This window comes from Anoplopoma fimbria, unplaced genomic scaffold (genome assembly GCF_027596085.1).
Source record: "Anoplopoma fimbria isolate UVic2021 breed Golden Eagle Sablefish unplaced genomic scaffold, Afim_UVic_2022 Un_contig_7608_pilon_pilon, whole genome shotgun sequence".
Classification (NCBI taxonomy): domain Eukaryota; kingdom Metazoa; phylum Chordata; class Actinopteri; order Perciformes; family Anoplopomatidae; genus Anoplopoma; species Anoplopoma fimbria.
In genome coordinates, this window is record NW_026551918.1 from 1 (window position 1) to 26,680 (window position 26,680).

The 26,680-nt window shown below is 38.8% G+C and overlaps 2 protein-coding genes across 5 annotated transcripts; both read left to right on the top strand.

Moving 5' to 3' along the window:
* Window positions 1-485: 485 nt before the first annotated feature.
* Window positions 486-4,759, top strand: LOC129115848 (ena/VASP-like protein). The gene is made up of 10 exons (XM_054627073.1): window positions 486-514; window positions 992-1,753; window positions 1,947-2,050; window positions 2,147-2,195; window positions 2,327-2,369; window positions 2,633-2,675; window positions 2,807-2,896; window positions 3,737-3,803; window positions 4,201-4,258; window positions 4,384-4,759. Exons 2-10 carry the CDS (start codon window positions 1,448-1,450, stop codon window positions 4,428-4,430), a joined length of 807 nt encoding a protein of 268 aa, XP_054483048.1. The 5' UTR covers window positions 486-514; window positions 992-1,447; the 3' UTR covers window positions 4,431-4,759.
* Window positions 4,760-6,342: 1,583 nt separating this feature from the next.
* On the top strand, window positions 6,343-25,458 carry LOC129115847 (RAC-beta serine/threonine-protein kinase-like). 4 transcript variants are annotated; one of them, XM_054627070.1, is made up of 14 exons: window positions 6,343-6,435; window positions 8,133-8,270; window positions 8,434-8,562; window positions 8,868-8,979; window positions 9,613-9,763; window positions 11,076-11,207; window positions 15,948-16,013; window positions 17,405-17,473; window positions 17,566-17,688; window positions 19,136-19,264; window positions 20,067-20,281; window positions 20,367-20,454; window positions 20,927-21,029; window positions 23,325-25,458. In XM_054627070.1, exons 2-14 carry the CDS (start codon window positions 8,225-8,227, stop codon window positions 23,402-23,404), a joined length of 1,443 nt encoding a protein of 480 aa, XP_054483045.1. In that variant the 5' UTR covers window positions 6,343-6,435; window positions 8,133-8,224; the 3' UTR covers window positions 23,405-25,458. The 4 variants fall into 4 exon arrangements, with proteins under 4 accessions (XP_054483045.1, XP_054483044.1, XP_054483046.1 ...); XM_054627069.1 differs by having other exon boundaries at window positions 6,349-6,435; window positions 8,136-8,270; XM_054627071.1 differs by having other exon boundaries at window positions 6,350-6,424.
* Window positions 25,459-26,680: the final 1,222 nt, after the last annotated feature.

Below are 26,680 nucleotides of genomic sequence, written 5' to 3' on the forward strand. Positions count from 1 at the left end.
AGACTAAGATAAGTGAGGGCTAAGTTGAGAGCAGTGGAGACAGCATCCTTTGGGGATCTGTTGTTCTGATTGGAAATTATTTCCTGTGCTCTTTATGAACAGTACAGTATCATCACCACCTAGTGGATTTTAGTCACATTACAGCACTTACACCTTATAGTCTAATGCAATTCAAGCATGAACAATATAAAAAGCTTAACAAATTATTATACATTTGAATCAACTCACATCTGACCTCCATCTGAATTGCATTTCAGTGTACATGACATTATAAAGTATGACCCCCAAAGTCTCAAACCCTCTATACTGTCACTATTATGTGTTTCCTGCCAGGTGGTGATCAACTGTCCCATTATCAAAGGGATAAAATATAATCAAGCCACACCAACTTTCCACCAATGGCGGGATCCCAAACAGGTGTGGGGGCTGAACTTTGGCAGTAAAGAGGATGCTGCTCTTTTTGCCAACTCCATGTTGCATGCATTAGAGGCTCTCAATGCACCGGCGGGCAAAGGTAAACAAAGCAATGGAAGATGGCACTTTAGATCCAGCTCAGTCAGTGCTGATTAAAATAACAAATAAGGGGATTTTGCAATTGTTTATTTTTTGTGATAGTCCCAGTGTGATTTAATTTGGCTGGTCTAGTTGGTACTGACACATCATTTGGAAATACATCCATTATCAAGCCATATGTTGCGTGCTGTGTTTGATTAAAAAAGTGTTCTTTTATTTCCAGTCAGTGAAAAATCACTGTCAGCTAAAATCAAATATGCCTAATGACTAATCAAATGTAATCAAAAGTACGTGCATATAGAAATGTCATCAGCTTGATAACACCTACTGCAATGTATCTCATGAATGTACGCTATCAAAATGACATTGAGGCTCACATTTAGGTGGGTTTTTGTGGATTACAAGCTTGCTTTCATCTGCTGCTTTATTTAAGTTTAAATGGCCTTTACTCAACACACAAAATAATGTTTCTGCTCAGGCACGGTTCAGACGGGGCCCTCTGAACAGGAGCTTGAACACCAGAGAAGGTACCATTTATTATAAATGATACCGAGGCTGCAACTAATCTTCATTTTCATTAGAAATACGGTCTTGATTTTATTTTCAATTAACTGTTTAGAGCATCTTCAGAAAAGTATGAAAAATGTCATGATGTCTCAACACCCAAGTGGATGTCAGATTGTTTTGTTTATTCAATCAACAGTCAAAACTTGATTGAAAAATGCAAATATATTCAGTTAACAATGATTACCTCATAAAGCTCACATTTGAGAAGCTGAATCCTGTGTGTTCATAAATGATTGAAATGATTAATCAATTAATCAGCTAAACCTTCCAGAGCTGAATGACACTGTTACAGATTTAACTCAGCTGTGGAGAAAGCCAAACATAAATATGAAACAGCTTTTAACACCAGCATCAGAACCATCTGACGATGTCTGTCCAGACTAGAGCGCCAGAGGCAGGACCAGCAGGAGAAAGAACGCCTGGAGAGGGAGATGCAGACCTCTACTGCTCCTCCTGCTCCTCCTGCCCCACCGCCCGCTCCACCCGCCCCACCGGCCCCCCACCACCTCCACACCCACCACCTTCCTCAGGACCCTGCCCACCTGCCCCTCCACCACCTCCTCCTGGGGGCATGGTCCCACCTGCACCACCCCCGCCACCTACTGGAGGAAGTGGAGGGGGAAATGATCTATGTGCAGCTCTGTCAGGAGCCAAACTGCGTAAAACAGTCAAGGTAGGGTACCTGCATTATCACCTTTGCGTACTCCAACACTGCATTGCCATGGTGCATACTTGCTCTGCTGTATAGACTATACAAAAGATGTAGCACAAATGATGGATGATTTTGGTTTCCATGTTCTAGTTAATGACAAACTGAGGCCAAATTCCTGTGAACAAGGTGACTGGAGGGTTTTTTGTGTTTCTAGGAGGAGGGAGGAGAAGCAGCATCATCCCCCAAACCAGCACCCTCATCTGGTGGAGGTGGAGGAGGTGGTCTAATGGGAGAGATGAGCGCCATCTTTGCTAGAAGGTAAGTTGTCACTAACGAGACATGTAGGACAGATATGTATGTGATGATCTGAAGCTAGGGACTTCTGAATGTCAATTATACAACTATTTTAAATAGGAGGAAAGCTGCTGATAATCCTGCTTCAAAAACGGTAGACCCTCACAATGTAAGTCTCATGTCGGTTATTTCATGTATAATTGACTTCTTCGCATTATTCTGTAATGTTTGTGGAAGGAGCAGCATGATTTAAGATAAGAGTCTATGATAACTTTGGTTAATGTCTGTATATGAATACAGGAGGATTGTGACTCCTCAATATCAAAATTCTCAGGAGCAGGAGGTGAGTCGTGTTCATTTCTACCCGACAGGACTGTACAGCCACATAAATGGCTTTTCAATGTATGACTTCTCATTGCCACACCAAATCATATAAAAAAAACAGTTTTCAAACTAACAAGAAATAATTTATTCTTATATTCTTTGTCGGCAACCAAACCATTGGATCAACCTTAGAATAAAATATGCTTCATATATTAACTCATCTCTCACATTTCATTTGATCTTATGGCCATGTACTGTAATAATACAATCATATTTCATCAGAAATTGATGGAAAGGCCAAAGAAAAATGTGGCATTAATCCAAGGTAAGAGCCTTATCAATAAAAAAGATGTCACTATCCAAATGATTGATCATTAAATAACATCACATTCCACAGCCAAAAAACCCAAACATTTTAGCAGTTGCCTAAAATAATCTGCATGTTTTTGCAAACAGGCCCAAATCCTTAGACAACAATCAGAAAGACTCCAGCCCCAGCTCCTCCACCTCTACCTCCTCTAACTCCACCACTACCCCAGTGTCCAGGTATCAGTCCCCCCTCTGTCCACACCTGCCAAAGTTCTCTCCTGTCCTGAGAGTCTCCTTCTCAGTGCTCTCGGCTTTGTATGCTGACTACAGTATGAGCCAGTGAAATGAGCTCATACTGTATCACTGCTGTCATCGTTAGTGCTGTGTTGCTAAAAAGGACTCACTACGACAGATAAAGCATTCAACATTTGGGAGTTTATGTCTGAGGCTGTAATAGTAGCAAGAGACTGAAACTGAGACTTGTTACTATGCTTCTTTGGTGACAGTCTTCCGTATCACTGCTTCACTAAACTTTGGGAAGTTTTGCTCATGAAGTCAGAATGTCAGAGCAGAAAGACTATTAGCATTGGTCAACCTGAGTAATGAAACTCATTAGTCATTATTGCTCCACTATTTCAACAAACTCCAGTATAAGATAAGATAAGATAAGATAAGATAAGATAAGATAAGATAAGATAAGATAAGATAAGATAATCCTTTATTAGTCCCAGCGGGGAAATTTACAGGATTTACACCAGCATAGAGTATAGTATATTGACAAGCAAAACAGGACTTTTAGATTTTCAGAGACTTGTTCAAATTTCTCTATAAAGACTTGCTCTCGCTGAACTATAAGCAGCTGTTGAGACGATGGGAGATCTATGCTAAATATTGATTTCATGCACTGTTTTAACTGTCTGACTGCTGCTGTTCTGTCTCCCTCTTTCTCTTACTCTTTTATTTGTTTATACCTATAAAGGGCTTTTGTTATTTCTGTCTGAAATAAGGTATGCTGCTTCTCCTGCCTAGCTCTTTCATGATCTCAAAAAAACTGATTTTTTTTTCTTTCTGTCTTAGGATGAAGGTGGTGAAAACAAACTCTGATGGTGCAGGAAATGATAGTAATATGGAAAGAATCAAACAGGTTGGTTTCTTTTTTACACATAAAACACCATCCTGCAGCTAGACTTATAGCAAAGCTCTGTGTTATGCCTTTTTCCTCCTCTTGTTCATTATCAACTTTTAAGTCAACAAGAACAACATCATTTTTTCTGACACAGGGAATGATGTGGCTTTTGTTTTTAATGAACAAAGATGCTAGAAACAATGTTGTAATATTATCAATGTGTTTCACAGTCCACCGGGATTTGCAAGCACCAGGGAGTAATGTCATCAAATGCACAACAGGATGCCACTAATGTGCAATGTTATCGCATAGAGCTGTTTACTAAAAAACTGATTGACTTTAATTATGATGAAGGATTTGGCAAGTAAGAACTTTCTAATATCAAGGTCTTATGGTATTGTATATGTGTTTGAAGGAAATTCTTGAAGAAGTGAAAAAAGAACTTCAAAAAGTTAAGGAGGAGATTATCACAGGTGAGCTCTACCTTCTATGCTGTCCCTTGCCATTAGGTTGATTTATTAAGCTTATACAAACTATTAATATTGAAAGAAAGCTTTTGTGTTTTACTCTTAGTTATATTACTGTTTTTCTCTCCCAGCACTGATCCAGGAGCTGCAAAATGCTGGGCCAAAAGGTGAAGACTGAAGATTCGATCAAGAAAATAATGAATAGATGTGAATGTGTTATCATGCAATGTCTGGACAATTTATTTTACCTGATGTAAATTGGGCTATTTTTTATATTCCTGACCAATATTGGATTTTCGAAGCTAATTTTGATATTTAAGGGTAACACAAATCTGATAAAGAGATATCGGTCAATAATCATTTTTTTTATATGAACATGTAACATTCACAAACTTTTTTTGTAAGAATTCCTCTTGTTGTTAAAGAATTGTGGTTACAATATGTACTAAACAGGACATATTGCATTTGAAAAATAAACTTCCAGTGTTCTTTGGTGGACAAATGTGACGGAGCCACTGTTTCTAAATCAACTCAAACATATCTCTGGCATTTCAGTACTACCATTTATTGTTACCTAGTAAATTATATGCAACAGGAAGAACAACAACTTCAGCTTACCCCCTGTAGAACTCTTGTGCTTTGTAAATGTGCTCAATTACAAGTAAAAGTCTTGCAAAATAGTGCAAGTCAGTTGTCAGTTGTTGCCCTGGTAAATATTCATATATTCTGCAGCATGATGGAAAGCAGTCAGATTCCAGTATCAGAGAGGCCAGGCATGGGAAAAGCAGCCTCCTTTTGTCACTCAGCACTTTGGAATAAGTACCGGAGTAAAGCTTGGCGCCTACTGTCAAACTCCAAAAATGTGATAAAACATTACAATGCATTAAGGTGTGATAAGCATTTTAGTGTTGTAGCTTGTTGAGGTAGTAGTCTGATTTATCACAATGCATTATGTTGTATTTGTTTAACATATGTTTTGTGTGTGAAAATTGTAAAATTGTATGAATTTGGTTATGAGTGACATGGTTGTCAGCTGTATTGGAGTAAAAAGTTCAACCTTCCCTTTTGAAAGATAGGGAAGTACAGGTATAAGTAATATGAATTAGAAATACTCAAGTAAAGTACAACTGCTTTTAAATTGTTCTTAAGTGCGGCATTTGTGAAATGGCTTTCTGACAGTGTATCCCATATGTCTCAAATTGCCTTGGGGCTGGTCCTGATTTATTTCCCTTTCACAAAGCACATTATGTGCATTTATTTATTGGCCAATAGCTTCAAAGACCCCTTGTCGTTACACTTGCTTAAGTAAAATTAAGTAAAATATCTTGGTATATGTTTGCAAAGGAAAAGTGTCAAAACAGATTTTTAAAAGTTTTTAGTGTCTACTCTGAAAATACCCAAGAGAAGAGAGAACTCCAACACGCTGTCCTGTAATTTGCAAATATTGAGTTTCGGTTGTGCTCAGGGAAAGAAGAGGAATAAGGAACATTCCAGTGAGATTTAGTCAGCACATCCTCAGGTAAGGCCATTTAGGGACCCTGAGCTGTCAGGAAATAAGCCTCACAGTTTTTGTGCATTAAGTGTATTAGAAGGTGCTTCCCAACATCAAAGATACCACAATCTATAATGGAAAGCAACTACAGTTTATATACAAACATTGATTGATAAATCATAATACAAAAATCCTCTCTTCCATAATGGCAATACTATTATGAGGTGTGTGGAACATCTCAGGATAACATTATCATAAAATGGGTGTTTAAGCTACCCCTAAATCTATTTCTCTAAATAGGCATTCATGTATATATTTCTATATTCACATTATTTTCTGAAATGTTTCTTCCGATTATCTATTCCTACTAATAAATGATTAAATGTAGCTATATTTTTTTGGCATTGTGGAAGCCGACTGTCTATTATTATGTACAAGGTAACCTAAACACTGACGTTATGATCATGTTTCCCTGAGATGCTGCTGCTGCACAGCAACCACACTAACTTGAGATTCATCTGCGCCGTCTTGCCTGCAGGTGGCGATGTGTGTCCAAAGATCTGCGAGCTACCATATATGCTACCAAGAAGAAGAAAGTCCACGGTGTTTTCCTGGGTGGAGGGCCTGCTCTGGATCTAGCCTGTCAAAACTGCATTGAAACAAGAGCAACGTGGGATAAAGTCAGTGAAATGTGCGTTAAATCCTGCTGTGAAATCATAAAATGTAGAATGTATCGGAATTCGTGATAAATTGAGGAGCCTGTAACTTATTATTATTTGACAAACTTGACGTACCTCGCTATTAGCAAGGCTACATCAGTAACCTACAAGAAGGCATATGATCGCTAATGTAAAACAGTGTTTACTAATAATAAACAAACATTTCTAATTTATGATGGGCGCAGCATTCGTTAATAACACTACGGTATCGTTAACTACCTGTAATGCCACTGGATGGAAGCATACGTGTGTCTTTTTCACTGTAAAATTTTAGCTAAATATGTGATACTAAGCTTTAAATGAATTAGCAAAGTAACTACTAACTTTGATGAGATTAAACGTAAAATTACTTAAAATTCGTGATTTTTGTACTGTGTGTCAATTTCGGGTGCACAGTTAATATAGATTCATTGCCCGATGTTTGTTTGCTTCTTAGTTAGATTTACATTTCCCAACTTAATCTCCCGTGAATGGGTTGTTGCAAGTTAATGTATCACTGTTAGCATTCAGCTAACGGCTGTCAGCGTCAGTGCTAACAGCTCGTAAACCACATAACTAATGTTAACGTTAACCGGCAGAGTTGTATCTAATAGATAATAGGTAAAAAACTGAATTGGTTGGTGAAACCAAACATTGAACCAGATTTGCTGGCAACGTAATGTAAACGGCTCGAACTTACTTGAGCTATAAAGTTAACGTTACATTTTGGAGTTAGGTTGGCCTTAATAAGATATCGGACATTAGTTCTCCATGTCGCACTTCTCTCTCCGGTAAGCTTGCCTGCTCTGTTCTATGGCCAGATCACACAAGAAACTCGAAAAGTAATGTTACACGCTTCTAGACAATGATATTGAAATGTGGTAACTTCACAATTTTTTGCAGATGTGCTTTACGACGTGTTCCGACTCAATTCTGCCTACAGCTGATGTGCCAAATGACCCTTGATATCAGTAATAGCTATCCACAAGTGAATTATTTTTCACATTTGCCGCTAAAGTATGCAGATACGCGTGACCACCATTACACTTATGTAAATGAGTTGTGTCCGGTTAGTACTCAATCATCTAAATGTTAGACTTTACACTAGTTGTCACCAATAGCTAACATTCTCCATAACTAGCTAAATATTGTCCGTTCAGGATTGGGTGATTTAATGTAAGTCCTTTAAGACAGGTGGTGATCTCTAAAGTGTTTTGTCCTGATTAATGAAACCTGGTGTCACATCTTCTTATTCACTTGTTTTCTGGAAATGGATGGCAGCTTGTCATCTACAGATGTCACTTTAATGGTACCATTTAGAATGACACAACTGATCCATTTCCAAACATTATAATAATTAGAACCATACTAGTGTTACTGATTACATTATTCACGTTTAGTTATTTGCAGCCCTACTGCTACTGTTACTGATACTGTGTTAACATCACTATATGGTATACATGGCACTCGTGACTTGACTTAGTAAAGGGGCCTTGTGCAGTTATGAAAGTCAAAAGTACTTCATTACATTAAGTTAAACTCAGCTGAGCATGTGTTACAGGTTTTGTGCTTCTTGCCGGTCACTAATTATAATCAGACCAGCGGTTACAGTATACGTTACCGTTACTTGTTTCTTTTTTGAAAGTATTTGATATGGACCTATTTTCTTTGTACTGCTTGTTTCATTCAGCAGGTGCTGTTCATATTTGATAACTGTAACTAAGACTTGAACGAGCCAGAGAGAAATCCAGTGTTCCCCTTCCCGACCCTCTCTGAAACACCATGAATGAAGTTAGTATTGTCAGAGAGGGCTGGCTTCACAAACGAGGTAAGGAGCATGAGGATCCGTAAGGTTTCGTCATGCTGATAATTACAAGTAAAATACACTACAAGTGTTCTAAATGAAAACCCTTTGGTTCAATCAGATGGACCTAAAGGGCTCATCTAAAAATGCCACTGATGTGCCTATTGATTGGATGTACTTGATTCAGGTGAATATATCAAAACATGGAGGCCCAGGTATTTCATCCTGAAGAGTGACGGTTCTTTCATAGGCTACAAGGAGAAGCCTGATCTAAACGACCAAACTTCACCACCACTCAACAACTTCTCAGTAGCAGGTCAGTCCTCCAGATGCCAAACATCATTATTTTCTTTGTAACCAGTGCTTTCAACTTTTCAAGCTGAAATTGCTGTTTTGACATCCATATCCTTGGTAGCTTCCTGTAAACATCCATCTTTTTTTTTTGTTTTTATTGCCATTAAACACATATTGACAGTTATTTAACATTACATTAAAAAAAACACCTTTAGATTGGGCTTCATTTGACATACATGCACATATATGTAAAACACACACACCTATCTATCAATACATATCCCTAAAAACGATAAAAACAATCATTCTTCATTGTGTTTATCACAGAGTGCCAGTTAATGAAGACTGAAAGACCCCGGCCCAACACATTTGTCATTCGTTGCCTACAGTGGACCACTGTCATTGAACGCACCTTTCATGTGGATGGCAATGAGGAGAGGTAAGAATAGGGTAAAATGTAATACTAATAATAATGTTTTTACTAGCCTTGTGTCAAACTATGGTAGCCCCTTTCACGCAGCCTGTTTAATGTGGACGTGTTGCACCTCGCTGTTCTGTATGAAAGGTTCAGAGGCTGACAGTCGTTCCACCACTGAGCCAGCTGAGGTAGTCACAGAGCTGAGCCCTTGTCTGTGTGTGATGGGTCAGCTGGCATAGAGAAACAGGTGTGACGTTTTGATGATGTGTTATTTGTGAGCCCCAACCATCGGTGGATTTCAAAAAACACTAGCAGCAGTTAGCAGCTATAGAAACCAAGAATGGAAGCTAATTGGGGAGACAATAAGACCTGGGATCTCCTTACCCTACAAGTAGAGGACCGGCATTTTACAAGGACGGAAAAGTCACTATTTTCTGTCAGTTGTTTACATTATACATCAAGCTAGATGTCACCGCTGTTGTATTAAAGGTCACGCCTCTTTTGCTCCTGTGGTGCTGGCGTGCTGTCTGAAGTCACACACGGGGGCACTGTTGTTGGGTTTAGTATGAAAAAACAAAGCCAGTGTAACAGCGGCATTCAGGGCTTCTGTGTGTAAAAGACTCAAAAACTTATATTATGGATTTTGCCCCTCAGAGAGGAGTGGATGCGGGCAATCCAGTCGGTGGCGAATAGTCTAAAGATGAGGGAACAGGAGGAGGAGGAACCAATGGATATGTTTGGCTCCCCCAGCGACAGCAGCCTGGAGGAGATGGAGGTGTCCATGTCCAAGAATCGCTCCAAAGTGGTGAGACAATCAGTTGTTGAGGACATAAAAGCTTAAGTTTGATCAGCTCCAAAAGACTGTATGAATATAATAACATTATGGCAATATTTTAATAAATTATATTTTCCTTGCAAGGACATTTGGAATCACAAGGTCAATTACACAACTATCAACAAGGTAGTTGTATTTGAGGAGCACTATATTCTATTGACATTGATTTCTACTGTATGATTTCTTCAGAATAATTCCTTTATGAGCAGTCTACCTCCAGACCCAGAGTAGCTTTTATCCTGCAAACAGTTTTACATTATACTTATTAAAAACACCTTCTCAGTTTTTATGATGACAGTTGAATAATGAGCTGAGGGGAGCTGCAGATTCAGCTGTTAACTGTCATCACTACCAGACACCTTCACATTTAAATCTTTTGTGTTTTAACCAAAATAAGAGCATTTCTTAAATTAGCTTCAACAACAACTAGGATGAACTTTTAAGAGCATTCCTCTGATTGAGCCTGGGAGCCACTGATCCCCAGTGGACTCATTTCATTTGGTTAGTTTCTGATATTCATTATTTGAAGACCAAAGCAGTTTATATTAAATAAGAAAAATCCATTATACAGTAATACATTATTATGCAGGAATACATTATAAAACAGTAATACATTATCATACAGTAATATATTACCAAACAGTAATACATTATTATACCGTAAAACAGTAATACATTCTTATTCAGAAATACCGTTACATTATTATACAGGAATACATTTGTAACATTATTAATACATTATTATACAGTATTACATTATTAAATAGTAATACATCATTATAAAGTAATACATCATACAGTAATACATCATTAAACAGTAATACATTATTATACAGTAATACATTATTGGGTACATTATTAAACAGTAATACATCATTAGACATTAATGCATTTTACAGAATACATTATTAAACAGTAATACATCAATATACAGTAATATATTATAAAACAGTAATACATTATTAAACAGTTATACATTTTTAAACAGTAATACAGGATTATACAGTAGTACCTTATTACACAGTAAAACATTATGCAGTAATACATTATTATGCAGTAAGACAATAAAATGCAGTAAGACATTATTACAGTGCATATGGACAACATATTGACTGAATGTCAATGTATAAGAGACATGTGACTTGTATGAAATGCTCATCTCTGCCTAAACATTTCTTGTATTTTTAAAAAAAAAATTATCTAGAATGCACAATGTCAACAGTATTTATTTCCAACATTATCCCTAATGAATTCTCACACCATGACCTTCTACACATTACAGACAATGAGTGACTTTGAGTACCTGAAGCTTCTTGGGAAGGGGACCTTCGGGAAGGTAATTCTGGTCAAAGAGAGGTCCACTGGAGTTCATTATGCCATGAAAATACTGCGCAAAGAGGTCATCATTGCCAAGGTAACTAAGAGGTGCCCTGTGTGCGTAGACACAATTGCTTTGTAGAAGCCATATTCTCATTTTCCCTATCGTCATCTAACTAGCAAAATACCTCCACTAGTAAAAGAGAAGAGATTCTTTACACTTTTATTGCCTGTTTGTACCTTTTGGGAAAGTGTCTGTTCAGTGTTCGTACGTTGTAATTACCAAGTTTGTTACTTTAATTCTGACATATAATTGGATAGTTAAAATAAGTACGTAGTAAGCAGTGCGTTTTGGGTTTTTTTTTGTTCCGTAGGGTCAGAAATATTCTTTTTGAAGAAGCGTTTATTTGATACTTTTCATGCATGAATTGATGCCTTTGCTCGATAAAAGAAAAAAAAAAAATCTAGACCCACATACACATCCTCTATACACAACAACCAGCTCAATCTGTCTGAGAATAACTCATAATAATTAATGTTGATGCATTATGAATAATATGGGATTACTTTTCCATGTTTCATGTGCTATTTGGATTTTATTTTGGGTAATGCATTGGAATACATATTTGGTATTGGCAGTGGTAGAAGAAGGCTAAAAACTATTTTCTTCATTCAAATGTCTTAACAGGCTATGCTATTTTCCGGGTGCATATTTTTATCTCAAGTTACAGTTACAACATGTTTACATGAGTTAATGCTCATAATCCGCCCTGCTTTTCTCATCCTGGCTGTCCTGCAGCACCTCTTCTCACCATACCTGCAAACTCATAAGAGGTGAAAAAGGTGACAAGCACCCGAACCCAAAACCCTGTTGGGGTTTTGGGTTCGGGTGAGCTTAAAAATGTAGCATTCTGGTGTACTCTGTGAATTTATTATTCAGTTATTAATCAGTATTTCAGCTTTAGTTGAACAGCTGGCTAGTTAGCGGGGTTTTTTTTCAATCAATATTATTATTATTAACCTTTATTTAGACAAACTCCATTGAGACCGAGGTCTCATTTTCAAAAGTTTTAGTCATATAACAACACAGATAAAAGAATAGAAAATAAATAAAAACAAGAAAGGCAGTAAAACAACAACCATGAATAAAACATCAAATATACATTTTCACATATCAATCATCATATACAATATGCTTAAAGTCATTCATGGAGTTGAACAAGTTGTTGCTGGTGAACCAAAATCGTTTTTTTTGGCCTGAACAAGTCCTTCAAGGACTCGTTTGCGCTGCTTAGCCATGCGCCTTTTTCTTGCAAGCCTTTCTGCCTCTACCTCCTGCTTCCTTTTTTCTCTGCAGCAGTAGATGTTGCGGGCTGACATTCAAGCTCCATCCTCCTCTCTCTGGCTATGCGCCCTGACTCTGTCTCTGGGCCTTGTCTCTTGTTCCTGCTGTACTGATGTTGCTACATAACGTAACTAAACTTTAACGCCAATACACAATCCACTAACGTTAGCTAACTTGATATCAAGCTGACTAGCTTTCCATTATAAACAGGTTGGGAAATATTTGATTGGGTAACGTGACAAAAATATTACGAGACACAACTTGATATGGCAGTTTAACGTTACTCTACCGAATAGTTACCTAACGTTAAGTTAGTTAAACAGCATATTACATAATTCCTAGCAAACAAGACTTAACGCTACCTCGAAACTAGTGTCATTGCTGAAATGTAGATCCAGTATTGGCGGTAACTTGGAGTTTCATCCTTTCGACTTGGAGTGAAAGGATGAAAAGTTGGATGGAAATGAAGACGATGTAGACGTCTTAACGCTGATTGGCCAAGACTCGACACGTCACATCAAAGATGTTTTATTGCGAAGATCACGACATAACCTTTTCTCCTTGTCTCACTCCAATCTGAGAAACGCTGTTTTCTCCTGAAGTAGAATTACAGTTAGTAGAATACAGTTGAGTCGCATATTTAAAGGCATAACTGTGTTGTTTTCCATGGACCAGAGTGTATTTCGCCGTTCTTTCTGACCGTGAGTAGTCCCTCCTTTAGTGTGTGACTGAACTAATGCCGTGTTCACATCAAACGCAAAGCGAATATTCCAGTAATAACCACAACTGATATGAGATGCGGCTTGAAAATCTCCAGCATTTTGTTTGTGAATGTGTGACGAATCTGGTGACAGAGGTGGACAGGTGGGCTGCTGTTGTTGAGTGAACACAACGCACGCACGCTTAGGGAAACCAGTAGGTTTGAAAACCAGTTGGGTTGTATCACCGGTGGCAACAGGTTGTCCGTGTGAAGTGGACGCCATTGCAAGTGGTTACTATGCTGCGTTCACAGTGGTATGGTGAAGTGCGAGATGTTAGATATTAATGTGTGGTTGTTCAATGGCACAATATGGTGTAGTTTATTGCTCTTATACTGCAATTCGTGCCAAGTACAGTCTAAAAGAGCTTGCTAAATAGACCTTTTTTTCCACTGGTGTCAATTTTTTTATTGCCAATAACGTGAATATGGTGAATAGAAAGTGTTGAATCCTAATTTTCCTGAAGGCAACGGGGTTGAGGAAAGTCCTCAGCCTTCTTTGTTAAGCTGTCACTCATGATTACCCACCCTCTCCGTTAAAGCCACGCCAGATCAGGGCCAAAAGTCTGAATCTGAAAAAATACGATCTGAAAGTGGAAAAAAAGATTTAAATAAGATTTGAAACTGTAAATATAAGATCTCAAACTGAAAATAGGAAATCTGCAACTAATAAGACCTCAAATATTAAAAAATATATGAAAGTGAAAAATGTAAATAAATATTTCACTCAAAAAAATTCCAGAATTGAATCAAAATTCTATTCAACCCCCAACAACTTTTCATTCACTTATTTTTATTTTTAATACAAGTTCATGACCGAAACTTGTACTTTCATTTTCAATTCTTTATTTCAAACGATCAGGACTTTTGGGATGAATTTGGCTCCAAAGAGGACCCAATGGAGCTCAGTGTGAGTGTGAAGTTGTTTGAGCACAACACCACTGGCTGAGAACTGGACCCTTTCTGGACAGGCGTGTTTAGACACTAGAGGGCAGCACAGTACCTGCTGGTTTCCAGTATGGCAATATTATGTCAGACTGGACACTCAACTTGCCACTTAGTGAGAAATGTGTGCCTGTTTCTAAAACTACTAACTATTTGTCACTGAATGGACACTTTTCTATTGCAGGCTGTTTGGTATCCTCTCTGTTGATATAAAGGAGAAACCTGCTTCACAAAAGATTGTGATTGTCTTCACTGAATGCTGAGACTCAGCTTTGACACACAACAGAACTCCATAGAGAGAGGCTATGAACAGAATGATTTGGCAGGAGGTGTGAACGCTTGTGAAGCCAGAAACATATTTTCAATGGATTATGCTCACTTGTGTTTCCACCTGGTCAGAGGAACTTATTGGCAGAGGACCACATGTGGACCTCTCCAAAAGTGTGCACAGCTGGAATGATGTGGCTCAGAAGGTAGAGCGGGGCGTGCGTCTCTTAATCAGAAAATCGGCAGTTCGATCCCTGGATCCTGTAGTCCATGTCGATGTATCCTTGGGCAGGACACTTAACCCCAAATGTGCCATCGGTGTATGAATGAGTAGGAATGTTAGACAGTCTTGATGGGCAGGTTGCACCTTGCATGGTAGCCCTTCCAATCAATGTATGAATGAGTGTGAATGGGTGAATTATGGCATCTAGTGTTAAAGCGCTTTGAGTGGTCGTAAGACTAGAAAAGACCTATACAAGTACAGTCCATTTACCATTTTACCTTTATTGATTGTTTCAATCATCAGCAGCTGCCCTAAACTGACACTAAGCATCAGAGATCTCAACCCTATTTTGCATATGGATGAAAGATATGTAGACCAACTTTTTACTTTTTTTATGTTCCATAAACAAAGACAGATGTTTTACTTTTTAATCGTTTGTTTCTGTGGCACCAATAGCATTACATTTATACGATTATACTCTGGACACATTAAGAGCCATTTGAAACATTTAAACAAAAAAACATATATTGTGTAATTTGCTGTATTTCCTCTCAAAATAAGGAAGCGGAGACTCTGTCAGCAGCAGGTGTTTGAGAACACACTGTTACCATTTACACTATCAAAGAGTATACTCGAACTGTTAGTGACAGTTAACACATCACAATTTGAAATACAGTAAACAGGAACCACAACATACTCTTCAGTTGTTTGAAAGAAAACTGTGAAATTCCCTTTATTTTGTTGAGTTAGGGAAACTTTATAAACTTTGTGAAATGCTGTCTACAACACCTTAATTATTGGTGCCTTTAATGAATTCAGCATTTGAAATAATGCTTTTATTTATTTATTAAAAACATGGACACTCACATTAATGGAGGCCAGTCTATTCTTGTCTTCCTACTGAACCTCACTATTGTTTCTGGTCATCTCGGACCAGCGTGCTGCTCTACCTTTTCCCGGGTACAGTTCTGCTGAGAAGTGTGTTGTACTGCAGGACTCCCACTATCATTGCTCTTCATGGCTTACACCTCACCCACAGATGTTACCTGGAGGTTGTTAGTGCACATACAACCCCTGGGTGTTGGAATGAAAATGATTGCTTACGGGCAGAGTGATAGTAATAATAATTAATAAGAGGATACTCTTTATACCAATAGATTCTTGTACCCCAGCTGTTGGAGCATTTGGACACTTTCCTGTCCTCAGATTCAAACAAAGATCATATCAAACTAGAGAGTAAAGCTTTGTCTTTTATACTGCAAGTTTTCTGTGTTTCTGACAATAATGTGTTCGTTGGCAGGATGAGGTGGCCCATACAGTTACAGAGAGCAGAGTGTTACAAAACACACGACATCCCTTCCTCACGGTAAGAACACTTGAAGGAGCTCTGCTGGGGAATGAAGCAGCCAGCAACTTCTCTTTTTCATTAACCACCTGGTCCTCAGATGAATTTACATATTATTCTAAATAAATTACATTACATTACATTACATTACAGTCATTTAGCAGACGCTTTTATCCAAAGCGACTTACAGGAAGTGTATTCAACATAGGTATTCAAGAGAACTACTAGTCACCAGAAGTCATAAGTGCATCTCCTTTCTTAAACAAGCATCTTAAAGCATAAACCAGAGCAAAAGTATAGTGCAGAGGCAAATTAAATATTTAACAAGAAAAGATTAACAATGGAGATGAAATCTCTTTTGCTATAGTGAAGGTAGCAAAGTTACATAGTTCATACAAATAAAATACAAACAAAACATTACACAGAGTAAAAACGAATGCCCACGCACTAACCGAACACGTTCAATAGAATATACAGTGTATAACATACAGACTAAAAGGCAGCAAGACACAACAACATTGTTGTGCATTGTAGCAGTATGATGGCTCCTTGTGTGCTGAGCAGTTATTGGATGACTTTGCACACCACTGTCAGTCGTTATTTGCGTGATGGTGTATTGGTCACATACAGTGTCTTTAAGGCTCTAGGGATGGCACTTATGGTGTGTCCATACTTAAATCTCTCATTGCCATGAAGTTTGGTAAAGACATTGGTGTTCTCCTCAGGAATCCTCTGACATTTCATTGATAGCTGTCAACAACTTAGTTTGTCCAATACTACAATGATCAAATGCCTGCAAAACCCATTGTGGGTCACATGTTCAGTGCTAATTGGTAAATGTTAGCATGCTAACATGCTACTCTAAAATGGTAGGGAGATTTTTTCTTTTCCCTTTGAGGCAAATTTGAGACTGGTGACTCTGGGCTGTACAAATAAATTGAATTGAAATTCTCACTTTAACTACTAAACAAGAGTGTTATTGTTTTTGCGAGTACGTCAGCTTGCTGATGTTGGCCTTAAGGTGAAAGCAGTGGAAGTGCAGCCTCACAGAACAAGCTACAGACTCTCTGTTGGACCATGTCATTTTTGCTTTTTGAGACGATACTGGGTTTGGTAAACTTTGTTTTCCTGTGTTGCTGTTTATTATTGATGGATCCTGATAAAGGATTATCTTATCTTATTTTATGTATCTTAAACAGGCATATAATGTCAGGGTTTCTTTTACTGATTATGTGAATCATCAATATTTAGGGAGGCCCTCTTATTTTCTTTAACATTCCTGGATGTAAGCAGCCGGTGTTCCTGTAGAATGTCTCTACATTCTTTCATGTCACACAACCAGACTTCACTCATCAGTTTGGGAGTGCTGGGAAACTCACCACCTGTAATGTGTGATCATTTGCTTCCTGCAGACACTGAAGTATGCTTTCCAAACCAACGATCGACTCTGTTTTGTAATGGAATACGCTAATGGAGGCGAGGTGAGACCTCACAGTCACTTGAAGATGCACGAAATGTCAATGGATGTCAACAACTTGCCGTGCACACTCAAGCACTGCCCTTCCTCTTTCAGCTCTTCTTCCACCTGTCACGGGAGCGAGTGTTCACAGAGGACCGGGCACGATTCTACGGGGCTGAGATTGTGTCAGCGCTCGAGTACCTTCATTCACGTGATGTTGTTTACCGGGATCTGAAGGTGAATATACAATGTTCATACCATGACTTCAGAGAAGATGATGTGATGGATTCTGGTTTTAGGTTTTATCTTTAATCCAGTCAATAAAGAAGATGTCTTTAGTTGGAATAGAATTTAAGCATAAGAAGCATTTTATAGAAGTTTCAGTGTTTCTTTTCAATTGATACTTCAATCAAAGATACACTTCCAGTAGAAATGATCTGGAAATGTTATTTTTTCACTGTTTGATTCCGATACAAAATGACTTATGGCTTCTCCTGGAATCAGCATTAGCTGCTGAAGAGAAATGCTCTATGCCATGTGAAGTCTGAGTGGTGTCTGTTGCACATCGTATAGCCACCTTTAGTCCTTTCCCTTGTATAACAAGGCAGAATGCTCCTTTGATGCATCATATGTGGTTGATCAATAACTCTCGACAGGCAAACCAATGTTGTTTCCATTCACATGGACTTTTGTCCATGGCCACCACTTCAGAACTCCTACAACATCAGTGTAATCCTGTTGTGCAGTATTAAAAAATCTTCATATCATTGTTTTATCATTCTATCAGCCAACACTAAGAATACAGACCACCGGATGCTTTCACAGAGATATACTTTGACTATGACTCGGATCAAACTAAAGGAATCCATTTGCTCAAAGCTGTGTAGTTTGTAGACTCTTTGTCGAAACTAAAAAACATGGCTCATCGAGCGCCTGTGTCAAACCGCTCAGCTCTATTGCTTCTCTCCAGCAGAAAATGTTTGGCAACTGGAAGAATTTTTCAGCTAAACCAACATTTTATTGGTAAAGATTCAGACCTGCAGCAGATTTTAGCTGCTTACTGATGTGGCTGGGCTCAGCACGTCTGTACACATGACATATATTGCGAGGGAGCTCTCCTTTGTTGCTCTTCCTAAAGTTTTCTCCCGTTAAAGGGTTTTTTTGGGGAGTATTTCCTGTACCGATGCAGAGGGTCGGATGTCGCATGTGTACAAATTGTACAGCCCTCTGAGGCAAATTTGTAATTTGTGATTTGGGGCTTTAAAAAAAAAAAATTTTTTTTTAGTAAATTAACTTTAACAAAGCAACAAATATCAGCACCTTGTCAAGGAATCCTTGACTGTTCAGTCAAGGATGCAAACTGTCTTTTTTCTTCAAATCCCAGCATGCACCATAAGTGGGTGGCAGTTGTGAGGGTATTCTCTCTATATGGCAGTTCAAAAGTTTCAAGTGTTCACAAGACACCCAACAGGTTTGCTGCTATGCTGATGTCATCTACAGACAGACATCAATTCAGTGATTGCCTTACGCACACTCTGTATGGAAGCAGGAACAAACCTTTGTAAATCTTAAATGACACTCAAACTGTTTTCAAATGGGATAAGGGCTCAGAAAAAGCTTTCATCATATCCATGAATGATCATAAGAGTCCAATCTGATGTGTTTGTCATTTTGTTTCTCTCAGCTCGAGAATCTGATGCTGGATAAAGATGGCCACATCAAAATCACTGATTTTGGCCTTTGTAAGGAAGGCATAACCCCTGACGCTACCATGAAAACCTTCTGTGGTACTCCTGAATATCTGGCACCAGAGGTAAGGTAAGGTACTGACACTGACTCTGTGGCACATGTAAAACACAGTTTGACCTCTACAGAAGCTCTCACGTTTTCACACACACTTGGTGTCTCTACGACAGACAAGGGGTGTAACGATTCTCAAAATCCCCGGTTTCTGTTTAGACCTCAATGTTTTTTACAAGATACTTCATTATATTCTAAATACAACATAACATGTATCACATAGTCCTGAAATAACAAGGTTTTGGTGCAGTAAATAGACAACTGTTAGAAAACACCACCTGGATGAGGTGCTTTGTTGAGCTGCCGTTGGGCTGCCGTCTCAGTCATATAGGAGCCATCCTGTTAGCTCCACCTCATGAGGTAATGAAAGCACTGCTTTCAGAATCGTTACACCCAAACGGCAACCTCTGGTGCTGAGAAATGAAGCCAACACAGGAGTGTTAAAACTGGTGTTCTTTAATTGGCCACTTGAGGCTGGCCCCAATTAATGGCCAACTTTAGGGCGGACATAAACATGTTTACAACCTTATTATTACAACCTGGTACAAAAAAGTGTGCGTGCCTGTGTGAAAATTTACAGGATTACAGCAGCAGAGAGGATAGTGCAAACAACAGACATAAGTAAAAAAACAAGATCAAAACAAGTATTATAAATAAGTAAATAAGATAGATATCTGCTGGACACTTTTAACTAAGTGAGGAGCCCTCTCACGCTCTTGATACTAATTCTTAACACATTTAAGAAGGTTTCAGAATGTCACTTATTTCTAAGAATATTGTTGTGAATTGTAATCAGACAAATGTCTGTTTCTCAGGTCCTAGAGGATAATGACTACGGCCGGGCAGTGGACTGGTGGGGACTGGGTGTAGTTATGTACGAGATGATGTGCGGCCGTCTGCCTTTCTACAACCAGGACCATGAGCGTTTGTTTGAGCTCATACTCATGGAGGAGATCCGCTTCCCCAGGAACCTGTCGCCTGAGGCCAAGTCCCTGCTGGCTGGCCTGCTCAAGAAGGACCCCAAACAGAGGTAGTGGACTGGACCAATCCAGTGTGTTTGTATCCATTTTGGGAATGCCTTCCTAATTCTTACATTATCGTGTTTGGTCTGAAAGGTTGGGTGGAGGTCCCAACGATGCCAAAGAAGTAATGAGTCACAAATTTTTCATCACCATCAACTGGCAGGATGTGGTAGAGAAGAAGGTAAGACATTGTGAGGCTAAAGGAAGTGAAACTGAGGTTTGCTTTGAGTCACTGAAACAGAGCCTTCATATTTTTGATATCAGACACTTTCATTGGGCTTTCATAATGGATGCTCTCTGTAGCTTGTAGAAAAAATTCTTACCTTTAGAAAGATGCTCTCAGGGTTGTGAGACGTGCTGCTGGAAAAGCAGCAGCTAATATCTAATTCATACAGATGAAAGTCAATATGAAATGCTTGCAATGTGTCAGACACAATGTTTATAAAAATGAAATGTTCTTCGAGAAGATATCTCAGTGTCAGTCAGGAATGATACAGTCCTGCTCAGCCCCATAGTGATGGAACTTTAATACTTCAGATATGAAGAAAGTACAAAGGCAGTACGTTACCGGGGCCTACCAGTAGTCATTATATAAATCCAGTAATTTCCCAATCAAAGGGCATTTTACTAATCTTCTCCCCTTCCATTGCCAGCTGACCCCACTCTTCAGACCGCAAGTGACTTCAGAGACAGACACCCGGTACTTTGATGATGAGTTCACAGCACAGACCATCACACTCACTCCTCCAGACAAGTGTAAGTGTCCTCTGACTGGACAGTGACACTGTGTCAGTGTCTGATCCACCACTGACACAGTGGTCCACACTGATGCTGACACCCACTACTACTTTGATTATTATAATTAGTTACATTACTAATACTATTCCCTATATCATTATTTTAATTCTACTAAAGTTATAGCTGCTTTTACAAGTATTCTTAATTTTTCCCTCATTACTCTGCTTAATACTGTTTATGTCATATACAGTCAGGTCCATAAATATTTGGACATTGACACAATTTTCATCATTTTGGCTCTGTACACAACCACAATGGATTTGAAATGAAACAATCAAGATGTGCTTTGAGTGCAGACTTTCAGCTTCAATTTGAGGGTATTTACATCCAAATCAGGTGAACGGTGTAGGAATTACAAGACATTTTATACGTGGTCCCTCGATTTTGAAGGGACCAAAAGTAATTGGACAATTGGCTGATCAGCTGTTCCATGGCCAGGTGTGTGTTATTCCCTCATTATTTAATTAACAAGGAGCAGATAAAAGGTCTAGAGTTCATTTCAAGTGTGGGATTTGCATTTGGAATCTGTTGCTGTCAATTATCTATATAAGTCCAAAGAACTGTCGCTATCAGTGAAGCAAGCCATCATTAGGCTGAAGAATCAAAACAAACCCATCAGAGAGATAGCAAAAACATTAGGTGTGGCCAAATCCACTGTTTGGTACATTCTTAAAAAGAAAGAAAGCACTGGTGAGCTCAGCAACACCAAAAGACCCGGAAGACCAAGGAAAACAACTGTGGTTGATGACTGAAGAATTCTTTACCAGGTGAAGAAAAACCCCTTCACAACAGTTGGCCAGATCAAGAACACTCTCCAGGAGGTAGGCGTATCTGTGTCAAAGTCAACAATCAAGAGAAGCCTTCACCAGAGTAAATACAGAGGGTTCACCACAAGATGTAAACCATTGGTGAGCCTCAAAAACAGGAAGACCAGATTAGAGTTTGCCAAAAAACATCTTAAAAAGCCTGTACAGTTCTGGAACAACATCCTATGTACAGATGAGGCAAAGATCAACTTGGACCAGAATGATGGAAAGAGAAGAGTATGGAGAAGGGAAGGAACTGCTTATGATCCAAAGCATACCACCTCATCAGTGAAGCATGGTGGTGGTGGTAGTGTTATGGCATGGCCATGTATGGCTGCCAATGGAACTGGTTCCCTCGTATTTATTGATGATGTGACTGCTGACAAAAGCAGCAGGATGAATTCTGAAGTGTTTCGGGCAATATTATCTGCTCATATTCAGCCAAATGCTTCAAAACTCATTGGACGGCGCATCACAGTGCAGATGGACAATGACCCGAAGCATACTGCAAACGCAACCAAAGAGTTTATCAAGGCAAAGAAGTGGAATGTTCTGCAATGGCCAAGTCAATCACCTGACCTAAATCCAATTGAGCATGCATTTCACTTGCTGAAGACAAAGCTGAAGGGAAACAGCCCAAGGAACAAGCAGGAACTGAAGACAGTTGCAGTAGAGGCCTGGCAGAGCATCACCAGGGATGAAACCCAGCGTCTGGTGATGTCTATGGGTTCCAGACTTCAGGCTGTCGTTGACTGCAAAGGATTTGCAACCAAATATTAAAAGTGACAATTTGATTTATGATTGTTACTTTGTCCAATTACTTTTGGTCCCTTCAAAAGGGGGGACCATGTATATAATTTGTTGTAATTGTTCACCTGATTTGGATGTAAATACCCTCAAATTAAAGCTGAACGTCTGCACTCAAAGCACATCTTGATTGTGTCATTTCAAATACATTGTGGTTGTGTACAGAGCCAAAATGATGAAAATTGTGTCAATGTCCAAATATTTATGGACCTGACTGTACATTGAATGTGTTGTATCTCTGTTATGCTGTTCATTCTGTACACATGACATCTATTGCATTCTGTCCATCCTGGGAGAAGGATCCCTCCTCTGTCGTTCTCCCATAGGTTTCTTCTTTTTTTTCTCCCTGTTGAAGGTTTTTTTTAGGGGATTTTTTTTTTGTGCCGATGTGAGGGAAGGACAGAGGATGACGCATGTGTACAGATTGTAAAGCCCTCTGAGGCTAATTTGTAATTTTGGGCTATACAAAATAAAATGAATTGAATTGAATTGATCCACCACTGACACCTTAATGCATAAGGTGATCCACCACTGACACAGTGGTGGATCAGTGGAATGTAACCACTGATAAGAACCAAGATCACAGTCTGGGTTCTGGAGTGGAATGTTACCACTGACTTCTTCTGTCTTCTTCTTACAGATAACAGTCTGGACTGTGAGGATCCGGGCCAACAAGCACATTTCCCCCAGTTCTCCTATTCTGCTAGCATAAGAGAGTGATATCATTTCTGCCACACACACACACAAATACACAGGAGGCATAAACACCTGAGCCACATCCTTGCAGGTATAAAATGAGCAGAACCTCCATCTTCAATGATATTTTAGTCCATCAGGATCTAAGTGCCTCAGCTGGTCGCCATATTGTTCAATAGAACCACACTATTGACATAGGCAGGCCACACTGGCTGTACTATATCAAACCAGACTTCAGTACCTCACATAGTCATCAGCACAACACAACAACACAATGCCTGTAGCACCTTTGGATGGCCTATAAACAACTACTGCTGCTTTTTCAGACTGTAAACCGCCAATCATTTTAACACGCTCTTTTTATGCTCTTTATGGAACAGTTCCTCCATGATGTTTCCAAATGTTCTTTTTCAGAACTAGCTGTTACTACCTGTGATAGGTAGGTTTGTATCTAAAGGAGGAAGCAGCAGGGACGTTAGTCGGGCGTTTTTCTTTTGTAAGGTGTGTGTGTATCTTTTTTTTTTTTTTTTTTCTTTTTTTTTTTTTTTTTTTTAGAAAGGGTATCATCAAAATCTGAATGTCATCAGTTTAGTCAGAGTTAGTCTGCGAGAGCATGAGCTTTTGTGTGTCTTAATACAACGTTCGATATGCATCAGGATAAATTGATAACACGTGATGATCAAAATGTCTCTGCGGAGAAAAGCTTTGAGCGAGCCATGAATTGTTTTTCGTAAACTGTTTGCAATGAAAACAAATCACTTGTTTGTTAGTTTGCGCTCATCTCAGAAATTGATCTTTGTGAACAGATCAGTGTGACACGTCAATTAATGGGAATTGGGAATACCTTAATGCATAAGGTGTTTATGTTATTAACATTTCTTTTTTCATTCTAGCATTTTTTATGTCTTGATCAGCAATGTACACACTATCCATGTGATTTAAGAGACTTAATAAGCACTTAATGATTTGAAGCAGACCTCATTTCTTGAGATGGACCATGTTCATTATGTAGCTGAAAGCTTCCTGGATTGGTGTCAGTGTTTATTATTTTTTGGATCTCATGAAAATGTGTCTGCGATACAGATTTTCACAAACTGTGAGATACCAAAGCTGTCCTGTTCCTTATCCTGTTGACTTCTGTGGTCGGACACTTGAGGTTCTGATTAACGTCAACAATTGGCCAGATTCAGATTCTTGCAATTTCCTTAAAGTTCTTGCCCGGCTGCATGCAGACAGCATTTAACATTGGAGAACTTTGGCTTTTATTTTGGTAACATAAGAAACCTTCAACAGTAGGTATTATTACTGTAAAAAAATAGCTCCAAACAAACAAATTCCAAGCGCTTTGAGAGCACATGTTCATATCTGGAGGGTCATCCTTTCTTAGCATTCAAAGCTTCTCCTGTTATATTTCCAGTTCACTCATAGCTTTGTTATAACGCGTCTTTGTAGACTTTCTATGAAAGTAGTCTTTCCTCAAATCTTAACCTGTTTGAGACTTAACAAGTTGAATGTCCTCCTAGCTATTGTGTATGTCATTTCTTTGTAAATCCACACCACTGCTGCTTCTCACACTTGACTGAGCTGGAGAGTCATCCAGCGAGCTGTGTATATCATGAACATGGTCCATTGTGAGATTTTGTGTTTCAGTGCAATGACTTGCAAGTATGTCTTTTAATTATTTCTAGTTCTTCCCATCTTTTATGAATTGCTGCACATCATTAAATGTTAAAAAGGGGAGGTTCACTGTTAAGATTTGGAATACTGGGTTTTATACCAACATTGTATTGGTGCTACACTGATGAGTCACTGGTGTTAAATAAAGAGCTGTTGCAGACAACCTGCTTCCCGTTGCTCACAGATTTTCTATCACGTGCTCTTTTGAAATCATTTGTTTTTTTTTTTTTGCTGTTTTCCCTCATCCTTCCTGTACCCTCAACCTCATTCGCCGATGGTCTCCAATTAAGGAAATTCATATTGGTTGAAAGAGTTGTATGTGGTTTTAATTAAATTCTATTGTCTATGAATGTAATACTGAAAGACAGTGATCCAATACACATTTTAATTGTCTTTATACATCCTCATGTTTGTCTGGATTTCTTTCATCCCTCCGCTGTAAGGTGCTGAAACACTTGTGAACATAAAGGAGATCAAAGTGGTGGTTGGTGAACAACTGTTTACCTTGAGACAGGAAGTGTTTCGTTTGTCCCGCCTTCTTTGCCCAAAGCTGGGCAGGTTTCCTGACTTGCCAATTGTCCCTCCTGCAATTTCAGAAGTGTTTCCATATAGAAATGGTCTCTTCCTCTATGAAAGTGATATATAATGTATTTGATTTAATCTTGTGTTGGGTGGGCGTGTTAAACACAAATCTTGTGTGGCGTCTGCAGCCAGAGAGGTCATGGTCTGTGATGACATCGCTGCAGTTGAGGTTTGATATGAGAAATTCCTTATCCAAGGTATCTGACCAGGTATAATAATGAGGTCATGTGGATGAAAATCTGAATCTTGAATTGTATCCTCTGTTTTCTTATCACAACTAAACAACTGCAGGTTTGAACGATGTGATGCACAGGTTGCTTATATTTTTGCCATCTCTAATGAGAAGTTTTTGTTTATTTGTGGTTTTCACGATTGTATGAAGAGTTTTGAGAACACGTAGAGCCTGGTTTTGCAAATGGGAACTATGAGCGGTTTGGTTAAAGTATTTTCAAAACAGATATTTTGTTTCAAAACGGAACACTGTAATGGATGATAAAATCTACATTTCTGAGAGTATCAAATATGTTCTGTGGGTTAAACCCTGAGCCTTCAACATTCCTGTAGCCTAGCTCTGCTGTTCACTGTTTATCCATGATTTAGACACATGCTGATCTGATTACATCCAAGGGGAAAGTGAAAATCTGGTTTTCATACTATAGCCCACTCTCAGGCCTATTTTACAGTAGCTTATGAGCTGTATTCTCCTCAGTTTGCACAACCAAAGTCACAAATGCCCATAAAGGTAAAGTGAGAGAAACACCATCGGTTTGGCCTGATTGATCTGTAGGTCTATCCACATCAGTGTGTTGATAGAACAAAATTAATCATATTCTTTTGGTTGTTGTTGGTATGTGTTGTGAATCAAAAGAGCCATAGAGAGTGGCTCATAAGTACAATTCAATTCAATTCAGTTTATTTTGTATAGCCCAGAATCACATATTACAAATTTGCCTCAGAGGGCTTTACAATCTGTGCACATGCGACATCCTCTGTCCTTCCCTCACATCGGCACAGGAAAAACTCCCCTAAAAAACCCCTTTA